Here is a 23,025-nt window from a genome sequence, read left to right as displayed (position 1 = left end):
TTCAAATTAAAGTTGGCACTATCAATGTTTTCACCAGCATAATACGAGTTTTGAAAGGGGTAAAAAAAACTGAGACGCCCTAAAAAAATCTAATGGTTACGACAAGACAGTTCGATTAAAGGGTTTAATAACAGTCCATGAGATTGAGACCAACGTAAAATGCTCTCCAAGTCCTCGTTTATACACGGAACCAGATGTTCAATGAGACCGACTAGACAACGTTGGCGTCAGCGTAAATACAGATATAACAACACCTTACAAGTTACAATCCTAGGAAGTTTATTGATGTATAATGACAACAAAAGAGGACCCAAAATTGACCCTTGCGGAACTCCCCTTTTAGTTGACAAGGAGTCAGATAAATTATTATTTATATCAACTGCTTGCTTTTTTCCACTAAATTCATTAAGAAATTTTTTGCGCATAACAGACAAATTTACGGAATCTGAGGTTTTGGAAAAGTCTAGTAGAACTAGAAACGAGACTTAGTCCTCATCCATCGACTGTTGCAAATCTTCTATTACATTTATGATACAATATGTCTCTTACGGAAGGTAAGGCAAAATGGCTACGAGTCTAAAATCCATTTTAGAATTTTTTGGGATGAATTTTGCAAGTTTCCGTTGAGGAAACTTTTAAAAACAAGGGATGTATCTCATCAACGCCAGCAGCATTAGATTTTATAGACAAAAAGCTCTACTATAATAGTCGTACTGCTTATGGCGGTAAAACCAAAACTTAGCGTTGAGGTTGCTGTGCTCTGTCAGTCTTAAATCATTTGAGCTATCTATGCTGTTGGGAACGGGTACGGAAGGCAACGAAACAAATTTACGATTTAGGGCGTTACTATCGATGCTGTAAACCGCGTAACTTTTGCAACAATGGGCACGTTCAGGAAATATTAGGGACTAAATATTTAGGCAACGTCATTTTCTGAACGGAAATTGACTAAATTAGTTTGGATATGATGCTATTGTCAAATTTCAAAATTTACTTGAGTATTTTACCGATCGCATGGGGAAGACACCAAATTTCACTTAACTTTAATGAATAAATAATATTAATTATAACCGATAATGCACTTTTTACACGTTTTTCACACAAATAAATTAATTCTTTAGTTCAAAACAATCTGCTGTCATGTTGACAAAAAAAACTTTCCTAAATTGTTAGGGAAAATTTTCTTGCCTAGCTTTCCAGTTAGCTTTCCAACAAAATTACCTAAATTGGAAAGATTTTTTTTTACAGCTGGCCTAACGTTTCTGAACCTGCCCAATGCCTATTTCCTTTAAGTTTTTCCACAACTGACGCCCTTCAAGGATGAACTTAAGCGTGGAAAATAAACTAATTTTTTCAAACAAAAAAATACACTGATTTAGGTTACATAGAACTTTCCTAAAGTTTGTAGGTATTAATAAACCAAAAGTTAAAGAAACAATTTTGTTTAATGAAAACTAAAGAAGTAAATTCTTAGCACCTGCCATGATTGAAAAGATTTTTCATTAATTTTATGTGCATTCTTATTGAAATTATGAGATTCAACAAACTTTCAAGTTTTGGCATATCTAAATTTTACACCGTAGGTAGATGATTGTTTTTAAGACGGCCGTCTTTTTGAGAAAAAAGCATGCAAAAATCAGCTTAATTTAATACAAATTCTAATTGTTTTTAGCATGTCATTTGTCCCTGTACCTAATTCAACAAAAGTTTTGTTTTTTATAAATGCAACTACGTGATTTGTGATATTTTTTTTGGTTATTTGAAATATAATTTGACAAGTCCTTTCACTATAATTTTTGAACAACAACAACATCTTGAAGGTGCTACCACCAAGTGTTTATGGCTAGAGTTACAGTACTGTTTCACGGATGCCAATCCGATCATCAGACTCCTTTTATTCCATTTTTTGTGTGGTGCTTGGTCTAGTAATTTGTTTTCATTTGATTTGAAAAACTTCTTCCGTCACACTTGAGTATTGAACCTAGACCAAGCGAGTTCAGAAGCCAGTATACTACGCACTGCGCTACCTCACCCACGTGATTAGCAAATGAATGGACTTAGCATTTTTACTAGCTCCTTCAAGTATGATTATTGTTATTCGGCTCTTTCATGTTTTTCTCCATACTCTTAGGCATAGCAACAATTCGTTTGCATTATACGAAAGTAGGAAAGTGATAAGAAAGATGTTAGGCCCGTGCCTTGATTATTTTACATTATGTTTAAGTTTCGTATGTTTCCATACTTGCAGTTTGGCTGCTATTTTATACCGTCAATTTCACTTTTTAGTACAAATCTTAAATAAAATCAAAGCATATTTCACGATGAAAGTCACTTTTTTTTTCATATAAAATCCATTTAACTCTATAACTTTAAGGTTTTTGAACCTTTTTCAAAATTTTTGACAAACTTTTTTATAAAAAGATTCTATGTCATTTTTCTTAAATGCTCATAGAATCCTTTTTTATGGTGAAATTAATGATTTTTTCATGGTTTTATGATTTTTTTTATAATTCTTTATAACCTGCATCAATACTTTACTGCTATGTAACAATTTTATCCAAAAAACCAGCCTTAAAAAAACTTTGAGATCGAGTTTCTCAAAACTAAAGTGAGTTGACATATGTACAACCCTATAATTCTCAGCCAGCAACTTGTCTTAGTTCCATTAATATGCTTCATCGTTTTTCCATCAAAAATCGTACTTTGTTTTCATTTAAATTTCTTTATTTAAAAAACAGATTCTTAACATTCTAAGCATTCTTAAAACTAACCAAGTGGATTCTCTCATCTTACAGGGGAACATTAATTGTTGTCCATGCTTGACGGAAGCGCAATTTACGTGAGTGCTCTAACTTACGGATTCTCTTGGCAGTCTTCTTCGGCTTGAACCATGGTGGATAGGAACCGTGTTCGTCTTTCATTGTTTTTGTGTTGTATGTGTGCTTCTTGCCAGTTTTTTCATTCACCACTGTGATGTTTTCACCTTTGTCGCGTTCTTCTTCGTATTCATGTTCAATTTCTTCATATTCTTTGGCAATTTTTTCCTTCAATTTTAAATCAAGGTATTATTTATTTATATTTATGTGATTCATTAGTTTATTTACCCTTTTGAGTTCCTTGGCTGTTTTGACTGTTGCCACCTCTTCGGCACCTTTCATGATTTCATTGCCATCAGCATCGAGTAAACCCAAAGTTTTCTTTAGACGAACAAGTTCTTTAGCAGCATTGCGAGCCTTCTTCACTTTGTTCATTTCATCGCGGCGTTTACGTGAGCGATTTGTTCGACCCATTTTTATGTATTTTTAAATTAAAAAAATATAAAAGAAAAACTTTAAAATTTTGGAATATTTTTGCGATGCGCAAAAATAAACACGTGTGGTTGAAGCAAACGTCAACAAGTAAAAGAGATGACAGATGTCAGTGTCATCAAAAGTGACAGCTCACAGCCGATTAATCAAAAATTAGTGATACCAATATCACTTTACTAATCGATTTTCTTGGGGTTTGATTATACCAGGTTCATTTTTTATTTTTTTTTTCCAAAAAATTATGATTCTTGAAAAAAAAAAAAAAAACGTTGATGACTAAATACTTTTAACACACTAACAACATTGACATTCGCAGTTTTTTGGTATGCCTCGGAAATTATAGATAAATACAAAGAAAACACGTTTGGTAAGTTATCGATATGTGTATGAAAGCATCTAAAATATCGATGAATTACATGAAAACAACAAATTACACTGTACAAAGTTTTTTCAAAAAAAAATTTGAGTGCGCTATTGACTGTTCTGCCCTATTTCGGACCTTAGAAATTGATTGGCATCATTAGTTGTTCGATTTATCGGTACGACTTCGAACAAAATTTTTTTCGGAAGTTTTTTTCAATAATTTTAAGCATTTTGCCCAGTTTAAAGTCATTTTTCTTGTTTATATTGTTATCGGCTCAAACGTTATTTACTACCAGCATAAAGATTAATAAACAATTTTATGAAATTTATCTAACAATTTAGCAAGTTTCTGTTGAAAAAATTCGTTTTAATGATGTTTTAGTGGAGTAACTTAAGCAAATTACAGATCCAATTTTGATAAATTCTGTTCTTAAACGTCGGTAATGAAAAATACTTCAAAATCTATGTGTTAAAAATTGCCGGTGTTGCCGTTTTGTTTTTTAAACTAAAAATAAATTTTTTTTTTCAAAACTTTTTTTTTAAATTTTATAAATAAAATTATGTATAAGGATTATTTAGTTTATTTACAGTAAAAAATTATATCGGAGTGAAGGATAAAATAAAATCGTTTAGGCGTTAGGAGCAATTTTCTTCGGCTTCAAATGTAAAAAAAAAGGATTAAAACACCACGGCAACACATTCATTACTAAGGTATACATTTTCACAAAGCCAGTAGCTTATGCTAGTAGTAAAATAACGTTTGAAGCCTGGTACGCTGCTCGCGCTAAATTTTAGCTCCCATACAAATTATCGAAAATTTTTAGCCGAGATAAAATGGATCCCGTACAAGTTATCGATAACTTGTATGGGAATTTTATCTCAGCTAAAATTTAGCGCGAGCAGCGTACCAGGCTTGAGCAGAAAAAATAGCAATTTAAACAAGAAAAACGACTTTCCGAAATAGGGCAGAACATAGGGGGAAACAGTCAACAGCGCACTTGTCAAAGATTTCGACTTGCACAGTGTATCGATTGGAAGGTAAAGCCTCGTAAGCAGATCGAGCTAAATTTTAACTCCCATAAAAATTATCGAAAAATCGGCTCAATTTTTTTTTCGATAATTTGTATCATCAGCAGCATCAATGCACGTATGAAATGCAATACACTTACCCTGTCTACTAACAGCCCTATCCTGCTATTCATCGGGAGGAATCCAAGCTCACGTCGGTAATATCGGTAAAGTTGTTCGGTATTCCACTATTCACGTGAGTGAACTTGCTCCATACATTTTCAATCCGCACAAAAAATGTTGCGGATGTGTCACTTTTGGTTTTAAAAATAAATTCACCATCGTTTAAATGAAACAAAAGCAACTTCTCACAACTTTTTATATATTTTTTGTATGTAAGGTTGTTTTTCTTTTTTTCTATTAAAAAATAAAAAAAAACTTTTTTTCTTTCAATTAACTTCGTCGCCATTTTTTTTAAGTTGACGTTCACGTGGATGTCGAACAAAGGTAAGATAATGCAGTTCACCCGATGGATAGCAGAATGACAAAGTAGTACCTATTAAAGTGGATCGAATATGTGAATCGGATCAGAGATTCACGTGAACAGCAGAATAGGGCTGTAAGAGAAGTTTCCGCATATTTTTCAGAATATTACACGAAGCAGTTTCACGAAAAGACATTTTTTTTATGTTTATTAAGTTATTCTTACGTTATCGAATACAAATATGTAACGTAAGAATCGATTAATTTATTATAAGAAGGTTAGTTCGCCATGTCACCCATTTTGTCACGTTACCGGGTTGCTATGTCACAATATCGTCATGTCGCTATGACGCCTTTTCGGTATGTCGCTATGGCACCATGTTGACATGTCACTATGTCGCTATGTCATTTTGTCGCCAGGTCACCATGTCGCTATGTCGCCATGTCGCTATGTTGCCATGTCGCCATGTCGCTATGTCTTTAAAATCAAAACCTGTCATGATAGAAAAAGGACTTTAAAAATATACAAAAAGTATTAGTAATCAATAAGTACTATATAGTACCTAGTACTAGTACCTACTATACAAACCCCCACCGACATCACTGTTAAATCCTTTTTTATCTTAATTGAACTTTAACGTTTTTCTCCCATTTCAATCTATTCTTGCTTAGGTATATTATTCTTGTTTTATACCATATTTCTCATATCCTGTTTCATGATTATTTACACCATACACTACACACACAACCATTATACATAAACATAGATACTTTAATACACCTTTAAAAACTCAGCTGTTAACTGTTATGTGCGCAAGGTTCATTTTCTCAATTCTTTCATTCCATATTCGTCTGTTTATATTCATTATTTTTTTTTCTATCTTGTTTTGCTTCTTCTTCATTTTCATCAGAAACAAAAAAAAAAACTAACTAAACATCTAGAGCTAGAGTTCTGTAGATGAATTTTTGTGTACAAAACACCAGTCAGCTGAGAGCGCGTCCCACAACAAGTTCGTCGAACACAACTAAAAAGTATTAAAGATACAAAAACACAAAGTGTTACTGTACATATACACAAACATATATAAGGTTTTTTTCTTCTTTGCAAATAACAACTTGAAAAAAAAAGACAAACAAAAAAAAAACCCCAACAACAGCTATATCCTTGAAGAGCAAGGACATTTGAAAGCAAAGTAAATACAAACAAACAAAAAAAATCAGTTAAATCTATTTTTTTTTTTTTTTTTTTTTTTTGAAAAATTCAGACTATTTTTTTAATGCATGATATTAAAGTGAAAAAAAATGTCCTTAAAATATCCTTAAAAAATATTTTTCTTTAAAAATTTATTAATAAATTAATTTAACTAGTGAAAATAAAGAAAAGTTTAAAAATTATATTTTTTATTTATTTTTTTTTTTTTTATTTAAGGATTTTTTAACGGAATCTTTACTCTGAAAAAAGGATATATTCTTAAAGCAGCAAAAATCATTTTAAGGTGAGTGAAAAAATTTTAATTTCTTTTTCTCAATTCCTTGATGTTTTGCTATTTTCTTTGTGTATACAAATTTATGATTTCTGGTTTGAGGGGGTGGAATGAAAAGTGTAGAATGAAAAGTGGAATAGAAATTACCACTTAAGTTCATCTTCCTTGTGAGTAGGTATGAATGTGTGTATATATTAAGTTATTATCTGTATCTTTTCTCATCTGGCGTTGCAAATTAGGGTTCTTGATATACCTATCTATCTACCCTACCTACCCCTACTCTCCTACCCACCTAACTACCTGGGTTACTGCTGCTGCTGCTTTTACTCTTTAGTGCCTGCGTCATGTCAAATCATGGAATGTAAATAAAATGTTTCCAAATCCAACCAAACATACATAATTTAGTTAGGTATAAAATTGTACATCTTTTCACATTGCAGCTCTCTACTAGATCGATAGTTTGTGCGTATGTTTATATTTTAACCCAGGCAAAGCTAGGTACCTCTATTCTACCTACTCTCTGAAACGAAAGTATGAATTAAAATGTATCTACAAGGGTGAGGGTGACCAGATTGTCAATAGACTGCTAAAGGGGATAGCGAGAGGAAAATAAAGTGTTATTTTTGTTTTTTTTTTTTTTTTTCATTAACGAAACTCTATAGGTAGGTACTATGACTATATAAAAATATAGGACTACAATACATAGTTAAAATAAATGAAAAAGGATATTTTTTGAATGAAAACTTTGATCCGAAAAATAGAAAGGTATTGATTTGAACTTTTGTATTGCGATTTTTGATAACACTGGAAGAGAGTTTTTTTTTTTTTTATTTAGAATCACTTGAATTTCCTTTGTATTCGGGAATTATTTTTTTAGTGCTGGATGAAAAAGTTGATCAGAATTGAAGCTTGTGGAGATTTTGATTTTAAAAAATATAAATAGATTAGCTTAACTTCCAAAAAAGCTAATAGCTTAAATACAATTTACTAACAACCGTTTTTTAAACTACATAGTTTTTACCTATATAATTTTGAAACTACATAGTTTGCTTGTTCTAAGAATGGAATTTTTTAAATTGAATTTTGATAAAATTTCTTAAGACTGAATAAGAATGTATTTATAATGTATAGGGTTAATGCAATGGATATGCTTGAATCTAGCTACATGAGTTAAGGTACCCTTTAAAAGTTACATTGAGCTACATTGTTACTACATAAATTTTATTTTGTTTTAAATAAAATACTTGAAGTTCATATAAACTAACTTCCCAAAGTCTGAATGTGAATATCTCAGTCCGATTTGGGCCAAATGTCAGAGAATCAGTACTAGATTTGTTTGTTATCATTTTCGCTGTGTTAACTATAGCAGACTTTTAAAAATTCTCTTTTCGCTTCAGCGTACAAAGCCTTATAAGGTGAATTAAAGTGAGTTACATAATTGATTACTTCAAGCATTTGATATTCAGAAGGTGAATTTGATTTGCAAAAGAGTGAATTTAGTTTGCAAAAGAAGAAATTTAATTTGCAAAATAGTCATATCAATTTACCTACCAACGAGTGAATTTCAAGTAAAATAAAACCTGTAAAAAATTGTAATTTTTTGTAAATTAATAAAAGTTGAAAGTAATGTAAGTAGACTACGGTTTTGATAAATCTTTTTCGTTGCTTTCAAAACTAAATGACAGTGGTGATTTTATAACCTACGTTTTGCAATTTAAGTGGAGATTTGCAAAAAAATTTCAACTTATTTCACAATTCGGTGAGAACCTTATTTTATCTACTACTTTATTTACTTTGATATCGTTTCGAAACTAATTTGCGATTGTTTGTAGTAAAATTATTATATTATTTTTTAAACTTCATTTCTTCTAAGCTAAAGTCTTTGACTTTTTAATATTTTTAAAACTTTTTTGAAAACATGCTTAGAAAAAGCAACAAAATTTTAAAAGCAGAATTTTGTAAAAAAAAAAAATGTTGACCTCGTTAATAATTAAAAAGCTAGGAGACTTGAAAATTCAGACCACAATTCGATGACAGTGGAATATTAACTAATTTATACCTAATTGATTTTTAATTTGCTAACAATGTAATTTTTGATGAATTAAGAGTGAATAAAGTTATTAATTATTCTGTAACTGAATAAAAAATTCTGTATGAACATAATTCTGTATTCAATTTTGCTGCTTTTCTATTATTTTGTATTTCAAAATTCTATAAATCCAAAATTCTGATTTAAAATTTTTTTTTAAATCAAATCCATTAATCTGGTTTTCGGAAGCAAAATGTAGAAATACATAAAGATTCTTGCCTAAATTTTATTCCTTATTTAATTATCTTCGCTTTTCAGATATACGTTTTAATTGTTTAACCAAATATTTCATCTGTAGGTACCTACTATAAAAAAAAACATTAAAAAAAAACAATTTTTCTTTTATTTTGAAACCCCGAATTTTGTATTTACAGAATTTTAAAGTGCAGAATTTTGAATTTACATACACAATTTTTTTTAAATAACGAATTTTGGAGTACAGAATTTTGGAATCCGAATTTTGGCGTATAGAGAATTTCGACCCCAACCCATTGTTAATTTCAAAATTGTATTGTATTGAATGCTCTCAAAAAAATATGTATTTACAAATTTTCTTGTAAATACCAACATAGTGTAATTTAATGTTTTGTTTGAATTACCGACACCAAATTTTTTTACCGCAACTCCAATTCCGAGAATATCCAATCGGTTCATATATTTTTTAAATTTTCGGACCAAAATAGAGCTAATTTTTTGACAAAACCTAAAAACAAGACTAACTTTTATAAGTTGTGGTTTTACGAAATAAAAAGCGTATGAAACAGTAGAATTAGAAAAAACGTTACGTCACTGTATCAGTATTGTGACTTTCAAAGCTTTAAATTTAAAGTGGCACAAATATTATTTTACAGGCTTAGTGCTTAATTTTATACATAATTGAAATTTCGATTGAAAAAAAACAAAAATTTTAAATAACACTCAGATAAAAGTCATCCACGTGTAGTAGGTACCTATAAAGATTTTTTTCATTTGAGAATTTTTTTTTAAATTATTTATTAATCCTTCAAAATTTCCAACCACTATGATGGAGCCTTGAAATATGTATGTGTGCAGGTATGGGAGTACTCTTATGCGAGTTAGTGATGCATTTTATATGAATTTTTGTGTATTCAATTTATACACTTAATTTTTGTTTAATGCGCTCTGCATGCAAGTTTTCGCGTACAATGTAGATTGTAGATGTTTGCACTTTATGTTGATATGTATATCTTTGATATATTCTACACATTTTGTCTATGTATGTGTTGCATTTCAAAGGAAATAAACGAACGTACCCGCAAGGTCATTCAATGCACAGGTGTTTATCTCTTCATTTATTAATACATATGTGGAAAACCACAAATGAAAAACGAAAAAAAAAATAATTAGAACAAAATCCATCTTAAAAATAAAAATAAAAAAAAAAAAACAACAAATATGTACACAAATCTTTTAAGGAGATGACCGCACTTAATTTTTCACCAAACAACTTTTAGAAAAGATTGCATCTTTATGTAGGTATACTACACATATATTCAATTTTTATTTATGAATATATTTATTTTTGGAAACATTCCAAATTTTTACTGTTTTCTGTGTTTCATAGATCTTTTAGTTCAACGTCTAGATAATTTTGTAATTTTTCAAATCTTATGTACATGAACATTTTTTTTTTTTTTTTAATTTTCTTTTTACTTGTGTTTTATTATTGAATTATTTAAAAATATAGAAAAGATTTTTCAAAATTCAAGTTCGAGGCAAAAATGTTAGATAAATTTGCTATTCATGAGGGTTATACAATAATTTTGCTCATTTTTGACAATTCTATTTGGTATACAAATGACCTTGAAGAGAAAAATTTGTTTATAAATATATGTATTTTTAACAATTTCAATAATTACGGAAGACACATTGCCAAGTCACAATGTAATATTTTTTTTTCAACTTTTACTTTTAAAATTAATTGCCCAACATTTAAATTTTATTTTTTGACAACAGAACAAAAGTTTTGGGGGAGGTGAATACTTTTCATGCATAGTCATAAAGTTAAATAAATTTATTGTAATATATTTTCCATTTTTAAGCTTTAATATTTACGAGTACTTTGTATGAAAATACATGAATAAAGTCAATTAGGTCAGAAGTCAACATTTATGTTATCACAAAAATAGTGTTTTTCAAAGTTCAAAATTCAATATCTCAAAAACTTTCAATGTTTAACTACGCTAGATTCAAGTTAACAAGGTCAAGAACATTAGAAAAGAATAATTTGGTTTCTATGGAAAAATATTTCTCTACATTATTAATGCCATTTACGGAAAAATCGATCTTAAAAAGCGTTTTTTTTACTTTTTTCAATTTTTCTCATTTTTTTTTTTTCTGAAATAAAAGTGTTCTACATAGTCTTAATTAAAAGGCTTTTAATCTAAATAACGGCATCCCAAACATGTCAAAAATCGACAAAATTTTTGTTACATTTTCGATTGAAAAATAGGCTATTTTTTCAAATTAAATTCGTCAAAAATCCAAAAATTAATATTTTGTTCAAAACACATTTTAAATAGGTAAAAAAAATATTAAAGTAATTTTAAACCACGTTTTGTCAAAATCCAACCATTTATGTAAAAAATAATAGTAAAAAACCCAAAAAATCGTATTTTTGCATTTTTTTCTCAATATTTTTGAGGTTATATGTACATATAAAAAAATAGATTGAGTAAAAGTTGTAGAGATTTTTAATATCTACAACTTTTGCATTTAACTTTTTTCGATAGGAGGTCTACTTTTGACAGAAATCGTAAAAAAACACGATTTTTGGCACCCACAGCTGTAAACAAAAATCGAAACAAAATTTATACTTCACATCTTTTAATTTATCCAATACATTTTAAGTAAAAAAGACTACATTACACAAAAAAATCATATTTTTTCTCCTAGATGAAAATATTTACAGGTTTTTATTTCAACCACTCAAAAAAGTATAAAGGGACACCCGTCAAAAACAGAAAAACCATATTTTACAACAGGGACGTTAGGGCGGGTCAAAAAATCGAAATTCTTTTTTTTTTTATTTTGTACTCCGAAAAATCGATTGCTAGACACCTCTAGAATATACACACCAAATATGAGCTCTTTATATTAATGGAAAGGTCCTCCACTTCGCAATTTTCCATTTTTACATCAAGCTTCTAATAAAAAAAAATCATTTTTTTATTAATTGACTTTTTTGCAAATTTCTTTACATATTCTTGTAGGAAATTGAACGCTCTACAAAAAAGGCCTTGTATATTTTTTCGTTTTTCTAACCGTTTAATAGATATTTGAGGTCCAAAAATCGAGAAAATCTTTAAAAATTCGTTTTTTGTTCTTAGTTTCGTAACAAATTAAAAATTATAATAATCAAACGCGCAAGACATATTCTTGTAGAAAATAGATTGCTCCACAAAAAAGGTCAAGTATACTTTTTTCATTAATTTAACTATTTAAAACATATTCGAGGTCAAATTTAAAAAAAAAAAACTTTTTTTACTTTTCAAAATTTTCTTATTCACTGAAAAGTGATTATTATAAAATTAGTAAGATTTATTCTTGTAGAGGCTTAAACGTTCTACAAAAACGTCCATGGCATTAAATTGATTGCTTTTAAACCGTTCAGAAAATGTTCTTATCCAAATCCCAATGCATACTGGTCATAAGAAAACTATTGAAATCAGTGAGCATAGGGTTTGGAAATATTTTCTAAACGGTTAGAGCAATCAATTTGAAGTAGTCAAAAAAACGTTTTTTTTTATTGCATTTTCTAAAGGTAATATTTCAAACACGGAAGCTGATAAATTTTTTCTGACTTCGGATTCGAGTTCAGCACATCTAAAACCTTCAGAAAAGTATTTTTTGGTTTCGGCAACAAAAAAAAAGTTAAGATAATTTTGTAAATCAGTGTAATTAAAAGATGTTTGTTTTTCCTTAAAAATAATTCAACCAACATTTTAAAGGCCATATACTCCAATATTAACTTAGATTCTGGGTTTTGACTAGACTATTTTTATGGTGTTTTCGCTCCTGTGTTTATTTTAAAATAACTCTTAATATGAAATTAAATTTTGGTGTCTTTTAAATATTATTTATTTTTTTTGCCCATACCAATTTTGCTTTTATTCTATTTCTATTTTTATGTTGATTGGATGTGTGCTAAAAACGTCGAGGAAATATTTATTATTTTTGTATTACTTTATATGTAGACTTTATTGATTATTTTTAGAGACAGTTGCCTGGTGGCAAGCAAAACTTATCATTCAACTCGACTGATAGTAAAGTTGAGTGCATTGGCACTTGTGCAAATAGATAATAGTGTCATGAGGGGTGATATAATGAGAGCAAATGCAAATTTTGTATTACAAAGTATTCATACCCTAAGAGCTGATATAGTGGTATTTCTTTTTATAGATAAAAATATAAATGAAAATCTAAATAAAATCATAAAATAACCTATTTATATATGTAATAAAAAAATAGATGTTGACCTCTTTTTCATTAAAAAAATACATTTTCAAAGATTTTTGTAAGTTTTCGGAAAAAAATCTCTAAAATCAAAAAAAAAATTGAAAATAAATTTGAAAAAAATCAATCAGTCTACTTCAAAGCACCTTCATCAGGGTTTTCACATTAATCACTGCATTATTTAACATATAAAATAGAGACAATAAACAAAATTCACTAGTAAATTGCTATACCTACTTTAATTTCTTTCTTTCTTAAATGTCAGACCATAATATTATCATCGAACATCACTGCGGTTTCAATGCCAATTTGTTTTTTGTTTTTTTTTTTTTTATTATTTTGAGTACCAAACAAAGAATCTGATCCTCTTTGCCTTTGTTCACTTAAATTCAGCAGAAATGCAAAAAATTAAAAAAAAAGCTGTTGTTTTGGTCGACCCGTATCAAAAATTGCACAAAAAAAAAACTAAAACACAAAGAAAACCTGACAAGAAACTTCAAATACAAAAGTTCCTTTCCTCGTGTATTAGTCATTCTAAGCAACAAAAGCAAAAAAAAACAAAAAATTCGAAAAGAGATCCCCTCCTCACGACATAATCACGACTTTGCGAGACATATCCGATCTGAAACAGAAAACCTCAGACAAAAGTGTACAACAAAAAAAAAAAGAGAAACTTTGCACATGGCCAATATAAATAAATAAATGAATAAAAATAAAAATAAACAAATAAAACGAAGAAATTGTATAAAAAAAAAAAAACAAAAAAAAACTCAGATATAAAACTATACTTGTTAGGTACTTATACCTACTTGCATTTTAAATCGGAAAGAGAGATATAAAATTTTCTGGTGAAAACTTCACCTGTGCGATCGCAGAAAAACTTAATGCTTAACGCAAAAGAAGCGGAAAAACCACTTAACCTTCCATCAACCAGAAGCTCAAGCGCTACTTCTACATTATACACACCCCGAAGAAGAGCCCATCCTCATGCTAAGGTCTCTGGGTATTGGTATAATAATAAGGTAGATTGCTTCGAGGCTTAGGAACACCTAAACAAAGAACTTATGTGCACTTGCATTGAAGAAGAAAGCAAGAAGTAGTGCTCTAAACTAGTTTCTTCTTTGTTTTTGTTTATAATTCTTCCCAAAACTATTTTTATTTGTACCTATAGTAAGGTACCTTACCTACTTGGTTATAGGGCTACTGTGGGACTATTATATTGATAGTCTACAACTGATATTAAGGCCAAAACACATGGATCTGTGGTGAGATATAAACGAAAATCTATAATTCCAGGTCAGTTGAATTAGGTGGTAATCACTTTTCAGAGCTATATTCTGAAATCTTAGAGGCGTTAACAAAGTTATTAGATCAAATTACCTTTTTTTTTTAATGATGGCATAGTTTCTAGACTCATTTTACACGAAAGACGATTAAAAGTAGATTAATGTGTGTTGGTTTAGTTGTATTATACAGGATTTCATTGTTTGATAATTTTGAGTGATAAATAATGCAGAATGGTTTTAACTTAATAATTTATTATTAACAATTAAGTTATTTTTCTTAAAAAAAATTGAAGAACATCACAATCCACAAGGAAATATGAAAGAAAATTCTAAGCCGTCATGTGTGTTTTCGAACACAACGCCAAATTTCAAAAAAAAAAGTCTATGCATTTTAAGCAGTTTAAAAAATTGCTGCCTGGGTAGATTATCTCTTTTATAAATTTCAACATACACGGCTGTTCTGATTACCGTTCGAATTTTATTTTCAAAATTTAGGTGTTCTGAATTCCGTATTCGAAGACATTTTGCGAATAGGTGTTTCGAAAAACGAACGGACCTAAAAACTGACAATTTTTTGTCGTTTTCAATCCGGGTAGCAATTTGCTACCGGAAAACAATATTCTTCAACAAAAAAGTCGAATGGAAATCAGAACAACAGCTTTCAATGCGTATGGATTCAATTTTCGTTTCCATTTTCAAATTCGAACGAATATGAGAACAGTCGTGAAAAAGCGGATTGGTTAGTGAAAACGATCCTGAAAATTGCAAAAATTCTTATGTTTTTGTAGAAAAAACTTCATATTTTGCTCTGATTTTCTTAGAATTTTATTATTGCAGTTTTATATCTAATGTTTCAATAAAATGATACTGTTTTTAAGTTACTTTCTTCTAAAACTCAATCATAAAAATTCAATATAATCTATATCAATTTTGGTTCCAAACATTTTTTAATATTATTTTAAGGGGTTAGGCCACTCAAGGTGCTGAAAAAAACTTCCTTAATGCAGTCAACTTTGTAACTGTGCAACTTTGAAAAACAAAGGACGCCATCGTGTCAGCATACTCGAATTATCTTTAGTAAATAAAAGCGCCATCTGTCGACAAAAGCACAGTGTTATTAACATTACTTTGAGGCAGTACAAGGAAGTGTTTAGCTTACTCCATATTAACTAAGCGAAAAAGCGTAAAATAACAGACATTTAAAAAGTTTGTGTTCGTTTGTTTTTAAAGTAAATAAATATATGCATTTTATATGTATAATAAATTATGATACAATCAAATATGTAAGTATACGAACATTGTTTTAATTTAGCTTTGTTTCATGTCATTCTGAATTAACAAAAAAATAATTACTTTAGCTTAATGCCTTCATGTTCTTCACATGCAATGCACTATTCTGTTAGTAATGCTAAAAGAATGCGTAGTACGTTTGTAGGTACATTGTATTAACCTTAGTTGTGCTCCAGTAATATGCATACTGGCAACATACAAGGACAACATTTAGGTAAATAAAATTGAGTATCCTTGACAAAAACTCATAATGTCAAGCAAATTGTAATTAGAAAATATATCTAAATTTTTTTGAATATTTAGTCATAAATGATAATTGAGGGTGTAACTCATAGTCGTCGCTGAAGTACCTAAGTTTTTTCTCAATCACACGCCTGGAGAAGAATTTTCTGAGTGTATTTTCTTGCATTTACTTGACGATTAATTGAAATGGCAGGAGAAAATGTTCACTTGAGAAAAATCTTGAATTCAGTGACAACTATGAATTTCGTGAATGGTTTTCAAAATGTTGAATTTCAATACTCATAGCGACTCAAAAGTTTCTCCATAAACGGGAAAAAAAATATTTCCAAAGTTTTTTAAGTCTTTTTGAGTATCTATACAGGCATATGCCCGTACCGACTACATTTTCAATGTTTTTATACAAATTACAATGGTTTACAAGGGTTTTGTTGCCGAAACAAAAATATACTTTTCTGAAGGTTTTCGGTGTGCTGAACTCGAATCCGAAGTCAGAAACAACTAATCAGCTCAAGTTTTTGAGATATCGTCGGTGAAACCAGAAAAGTGTGTAACTCCAAATTTTCTGAAAATTAGATTTGAATGCCGTCTGTTAGACAAACCTAATACCTACCGTTCCTCAAACTCAGAATCCCCTTAAAGTTCATAGTTTTTATTTTATTAGCAAATTAGAAAATGAAAATTCATACAAATGCCTTCAAAACGATTTTGTTTTTTTGCTCTCCTATAAAATTTGCTAAAATGGAGTTACACACTTTTCTGGTTTCACCGACGATATTACCTTTAGAAAATGCAAAAAAACGTTTTTTTGAGTTCTTCGGACCTTATTCTTTTGTATAAAGAAAATTGTTTGAGCATATTTAGTAACGGTTTCTATAAGAACTGTTCTCCATCTTTCGATACCTGTTTAAAACTTTTCAATATCTTTTGTATTGCCCGAGATATCTTAAAGTGAAGTAAGTGGGTTTGGCTTCATATATCATAAAGAAGATAATGACGTTATAAAATTTATAAAAATACCAAACAACTGAGGATATCTCGGGCAGTAAGAAAGATATCGGAAAGATTTAAACAGATTTAAAAAGGTGGAAAATAGTTCTTATAAAAAACATTACCAAATATGCTCAAACAATTTTCCTTATATAAAAGAATAAGGTCCGAAGTACTGCATTTTCTAACGGTAATATTTCAAAAACTGGAGCTGATTAATTTTTTCAGAAAAGTATATTTTTGTTTCGGCAACAAAAAAAAAGTTTAATTTTGTTAACCAGTGTTATCAATAAATTATCGAAACATTTCCATACTCGCAGTAATCTACACGAAAAAATAATTTATATTTTTTCCAAACAAATATTTACACACTTCTTTTGATGAAATTACCTATGGTTTTTTTTTACTGACTAAACATTCTTTAAACAAATTTAAAATAATTTTAATTTACAAATTGAGAAAACTTCAAAACTACCTATATTGTATCATTATTTTGTACGAAAATATTGAAAATAGGTTTACGCGGGCTTATATAATGATAGAAATTTAAAAAAAATTTAATATATTTTTTAATTTACTCAGAATCTTTTAACTACATATATTGAAAGTCAAAACTGAGAAAATCCCGGGACAGTCTTAACGATTATTTTTTCCTATATAATTGGGAAATAACTTGATAAAACCAAGTCGATTACCACCAATAACATACTAATACCATATGTTAGGTATCATTATCACACATACTTTGTTTCAAGTACTGAACGTGTAGAAAAATCAAAAATTAAATTTCTCGATTCGCCGGACACTGCGCATTCCCTCAAATTTCCACTTTGCGAGATTCAATTTCAAAAAATTTCTTACTTTCTTCGCTTAAGTCTGGTACGCTGTTCGCGCTAAATTTTAGCTCCCATACAAATTATCGAAAAATTGTATCTGAGCTAAAATGGATCCCATACAAATTATCGATAACTTGTGTGGGAATTTTATCTCGGCTAAAATTTAGTGCGAACTGCGTACCAGGCTTTATAAAAAACAAAAATTATTACGCCTGAAAACTTCATAAAAATCGTTGGAATTGTTTTCAAAAAAGAATTTATCGATAACCGAAGTTAAAATGCTTAAAATGTAGATTATGATCCCTTAGTTTCGTTTTTTAACTGTAACCTCAGAGGTGGTAAATATTGTAGGTCGAGAATTGACTACCAGTCTGAGAATGCAAGTCCATGCCTTATTTCCTTCTTGTTAATGACGAATTCGGATAGAATTGCTAGGTGTTAAACATTTCAATTTTTCAAACCTTTGTGGTGGAATTGAATTTTATTCTCACTATCTTACTAGGTTGTTTTTAGAGCCGTGTTTTATTGGTACTCAGTATTTTACTGAGTTAACATTTTATGCAGATTACATTTATTTATTTTAAATAGGTAATCCAATATTGTCGAAGGTTAAAAAATGTATAAGTAAAAACACTTATAAGCTGTAAGAGCTTTTTTTATGTCGTTCAGTTTTTTTATAATAATTTTGTGGTGTTTCGGTTAGCGAAACATCAAAAGCAAACAATGAAGTATGAAATCCTTTTTATTGCTTCGTATTAGCGAAAAAATAGCAGCAAAGTAGGTTTTAATAGGTATTAAAAAGGCCTCATTTCAATTGCAGTGATAAGCTTACTTGGCACTCGGGAATAAAGTAGGCTTCAAAGAACATATCCAAATATTTTTTTTAAATTTCTCTTTAATCTTAAGTCTAAAGGTTGATTCCTATGAATTTCAAAAACAGTGTTTACATAGGTATTATGCAAATACACGAATCTATCTATCTACCTACCTCCTTTTTCCGATTTCCCATCAAAACGTGAAGCCTAATTAAATTCTAGAAAACAAAGAAAATTCACCCCATTGCAATTATATTGCACACTCTCAAGTCTCAACCTACGTCAATGATGGGTGAATAAATTTAGTTCTAAGAAAACGTGCTCACACTTGCATTTTTTTTTGCAAAACAATACCAAAAAAAAAAAAAAAAAAAAAAAAACAACTTAAAAGTTCCTTGCTTCGGTCGATATCTAAGCAATCAAATGGATAGACTATAATAAAACAACACTAACCCTTCATATTAAAAAAAAAAAAAACAGAAGAAAAAACCAAGGAAATCAATAATACAATTGATGTAAAAAAAAAGTCAATGAATAGATGTTAATTAGTAGAGTCTAACGCAGAGTTCAAAGTGCATTCAAAATGCATTGTTATATTTGTCGACGACTAAGACACGATGCACTATGAGGACAAACCAACCTTTTTTTTCAATCTTCATGAAGTTGTCTCTCTATTCTTTGCTCAGATTGTTTTTTTTTTAAGAATTAATTGCTCTCAAACAAGAAGTTGTGTATAACCATAACCATGGATGAAGGCTTCTATAATAACGATGATGCAACATAACAATAGACATACAAAATACCTACTACAAAAAAAAAAAAAAAAAATTCAACTCTCCAAGACCCCAAGAGCATACTTTGTTGTCCTGTCTGTAGGTACCTGTTCGTGTACATGGTCGTATATATGTGCATTTTATAAACATTAATTTCACAGGTAGGTGCTCTCGAATATACACAAGGACAAAAGGATCGATTCCTCTGGTCGACGAAAAGAAATAAAAACAGAATACGACAAAAACAAAGAAAATATACCTCTATTTTGCTTCTCTTCTGCATTCCATTCCATCAAGTGCATAGTATTGCGTCAGCTTTAACAACCAACAAACCAGGGCTGTCGTTTCAGTGATATGTAAACTAAGTTTATGTTTAAACAAAGAAATAGAAACTATCAAAACATTTCGCTATTCCATGCAGATATTTCGGTATCATCTTTCATGATTTTTAAACTTTCAAAGAAACAATTTTGCTACCAAAAGTCATTCCTAAATCTGGAAATCATATAAACTGACAATTCAGTAAAGTAGGTCATTAACAGAAAATTTGTTGGGTGGAATGAAATATGGGCAATATAGCGCTGAATTTCAAAATTTCTGGCTTTTTTCGTTTCACTGAAGTAAAATAACCCCAAATTTTTAGGTTCAGCCTTACTTCACTATGATAAAGTGAAATTCAGCATTATTTCACTTTGAAAACTCTTCCATATGTTTGGCATACCGCTTTTACACAGTTAATATTAATAATTAATCTCATATATTTGGTTTTAAGGTTCTGTTGCACTATTTCTAGCTTTTAGATGCTTAAATTAGAATTTTGTAACATAAAGTATATAAACTTGAAGAAACAAAAATCAGAATGTGTTTGTGGTTCAACAAAAATGTAGCAATTTTTTCTAACAGTAATGTTGCTGGTGTGAACACTAAACTTCCTGACCTAGAAACTTGAAAAAAAGTATTTCAAAAATGTATTTTTAGAAAAAAAAAAAATAATAAAATGCACGACTGAGGTCGCACGTACTTGCTCTTGCTGTTCAAAGCACTTTTATGTTAGTCTACTTGTAGATTTTAAAAGCTGGCTCTGAATTAAAAAAAAAAATTGATATTGGGGAAGAGCCGACATTTAGGGCATGAACATTTTTTTTTGTTATTTGACTTTTTTGAGAAAAAATAAAAATGCAGTTTTATTTCCACTGCTTTAAATATTACGTTTACAAAGTTTAAACAAAATCGTTAGAGCCGTTTTCGAGAAATTCGCAATATCGTATTTTTTTGTATGGGAGGTATACGTTCTAAACGAGATATAAAAAAACAAAAAAAAAACAAACTTTCAGAATTCCATAAAAATCATCTGTACCAAATTTGAAGATAATCCGTCCACCTGTTTAGGCTGTGGAAATGTGTACAGATGGACGCACAACCGCACAGACGTACAGACGCACAGACGTACAGACGCACGGACGGAATTGCGAGACCCACTTTTTTGGAATTCTCCATCTTCGTAATGTTGGTTTTGATTAAAACCTCAAATTTTTTTTTCGCCACGAAAACAATACTTGCCCTATAGAGCAAGTAAAAAATTGACCACCCTAACGCCTTATTTTTTTAATACAATAGCTTAAGACAACTCTTTTATGAGGTAAATATTAATTAGAAAAAAAAAATCGTTCAAATTAGTTGAGGATTTCTGGACTTCTGTCGAAATAATGCAAAATTCCTATTTTTACAATATTTTTTCATTTTTATGGACCATTATTATTTCTACCAAATTAGAAGTAAAAATGAAGTTAACACAATCAGTAAAGGTCATGAGCTCGCTGAAGATTTAAAAATCTGTCGGTCTTGCTGGCTTTGGCTATTTATCATTGTTCTTGCCTCACAGTGGTGCATTTGGTGCTTTATGGCGTCATGCACGGCCATTTCTTGATGAAAAGTCATGAAATTTAGGACACATGAAGCATATTAATATGAGAAATATAAAAAATCCACCAACTTTTATTTTTACTTGCGATAAAGGTACTATAGGTACGGTGACCATATTTCTTGAAGCGAAACCCGGGACAGATAAAAAATGTTCAAAAAAAAATTTAAATTCTTATGAGTTTTCATGTTTTTTCTTTATTTTGATATCAAGATATCCTAAACGATTTTATGGAAGCGTTTTTGTTGAAATCATTTAAGTCGTTTACGAAATCAGAAATCCAGAAAATGGTTTTATAATAAAGTCTGTTAATAACTTCTAAAAAATATTTTTTTAATCAAAATCGGGAGAGCTGTTTTTTAACATTTTAATTTTATTTTAAATGATTTTGAAATTGTATGATCTTTAACACAACATGTCCTTAAAAGTTTTGAAACTTATCTGGGTTCTTTACTCTTCCATTTATGTTGTTCTTTATTCGATAACATTTTACCTGGTGTAGCAACCTGACAAACAGAAGCTGGAACTAAATTATAGACGAACATTTAAAAAAGATCTAAAGCCTAGTCTAGAGGCGAAACGAAAATTTTCATACAAAACCAGCACAACGAAATCGTAAACGCAAATTTTGCTTTTCTTTGCACAATACGCAGCTAAGGTAACGAAATTCTTACTTGTGCTAGAATATATGTAGAGCTTTCAATCGTTTTTCACTCCTGTTTATTTATCCAAGCAATTTTTCTTGCAGCAACAGATTTTTGACTTTGGAGCAGCGTACTAGGCTTAATGCTTTATCCGAAAAATTAGAAAAATTTAATTTCCAACCACTGTTTTCTTGTTTTCCGTACAAAGTGTTTAAAATATTGAATACAAAAATCAGAGAATGTGCAAATACGGGACAATCACGGGACAAGTTACAAAATACGGGACAATTATACGTCCCGGGTTTCTTAAATAAAAACCCGGGACAAGCCGTAGAAATACGGGACAGTCCCGGGTAAACCGGGACGGATGGCCACCGTAACTATAGGGCAAGTTTAGGATTCGTAAAAAAAATCATACTCGAGAAAACAATTTTACGTGACATTACGATGATGGAGAATGCCAAAAAAGTGGGTCCGACAATTCTGTCTGTCTGTGTGTCTGTCTCTATCTGGAGCTGCAGCCTTAACGAGTGAAGCGATTTTCTTCACACTTGGTACTTAGCAGTTTTGGGTGATTCCCTAGAGGGGAAATTGAAATTTTATTTTTATGACCAAAACTAACGGTACCTGCCACATAACGGAAATAGAAAAGTTAATTTTTTTCGAAAATGGCTCTAACGATATTGATTAAAATTTTTGTGTGTAGTATTACACATAAGAGCCAACTTTTGAAATAAAAAAAATATTTTTTGTACCGTTATGAACGGTTTATGAATATCTCGTTCAAGACTAACCTGCTTTCAACGAAAATTTGTATGCCATTTTGAAAATGTTAGAAAATTTTTATACAGGGTGTCCTACAGTCACCGCCCCAAACGAAAACCATGGATTCCTGAGGTCATTTTAAGTCGAAAAACTTAAGAGGTAATTTTCTCGTTTTCGTCCCGTTTTCGAGTTACCACGGTTTTTATGATTTTTGTTCTCTTTTCCCTTATCTAGCTTTATCTTTGCCAAACTAC

General features: G+C 29.9%; 1 protein-coding gene and 1 long non-coding RNA gene across 3 annotated transcripts in view; one reads left to right on the top strand and one right to left on the bottom strand.

Moving 5' to 3' along the window:
* Positions 1–2,702: 2,702 nt before the first annotated feature.
* Positions 2,703–3,411, bottom strand: LOC129912593 (protein LLP homolog). Its single transcript, XM_055990905.1, has 2 exons — positions 3,105–3,411; positions 2,703–3,044 (listed from the first exon to the last, which is right to left on the bottom strand). Exons 1-2 carry the CDS (start codon positions 3,288–3,290, stop codon positions 2,790–2,792), a joined length of 441 nt encoding a protein of 146 aa, XP_055846880.1. The 5' UTR covers positions 3,291–3,411; the 3' UTR covers positions 2,703–2,789.
* Positions 3,412–6,119: 2,708 nt separating this feature from the next.
* Positions 6,120–23,025, top strand: part of LOC129912597 (uncharacterized) — a 29,744-nt gene continuing 12,838 nt past the window's right edge. Inside the window, exons 1-3 of one of the 2 annotated variants that reach the window (XR_008771861.1) lie at positions 6,120–6,355; positions 6,592–6,658; positions 15,461–16,548. This is a non-coding gene — a long non-coding RNA (uncharacterized LOC129912597). Of the gene's footprint in view, positions 6,356–6,591; positions 6,659–15,460; positions 16,549–23,025 lie in introns of those variants that run through there. The other variant, XR_008771860.1, reaches the window with a different exon arrangement.

Source organism: Episyrphus balteatus, chromosome 2 (genome assembly GCF_945859705.1).
Source record: "Episyrphus balteatus chromosome 2, idEpiBalt1.1, whole genome shotgun sequence".
Taxonomy (NCBI): Eukaryota; Metazoa; Arthropoda; class Insecta; order Diptera; family Syrphidae; genus Episyrphus; species Episyrphus balteatus.
This window is presented reverse-complemented; position numbering and strand designations above follow the sequence as displayed.

Bases quoted from the DNA above. Each gene is read 5' to 3' on its own strand.
- LOC129912593 (XM_055990905.1), bottom strand. From the start codon at position 3,290: ATGGGTCGAACAAATCGCTCACGTAAACGCCGCGATGAAATGAACAAA. The intron at 3,045-3,104 runs GTAAATAAACTA...TTAAAATTGAAG, and splicing joins CAGCCAAGGAACTCAAAAGG to GAAAAAATTGCCAAAGAATA.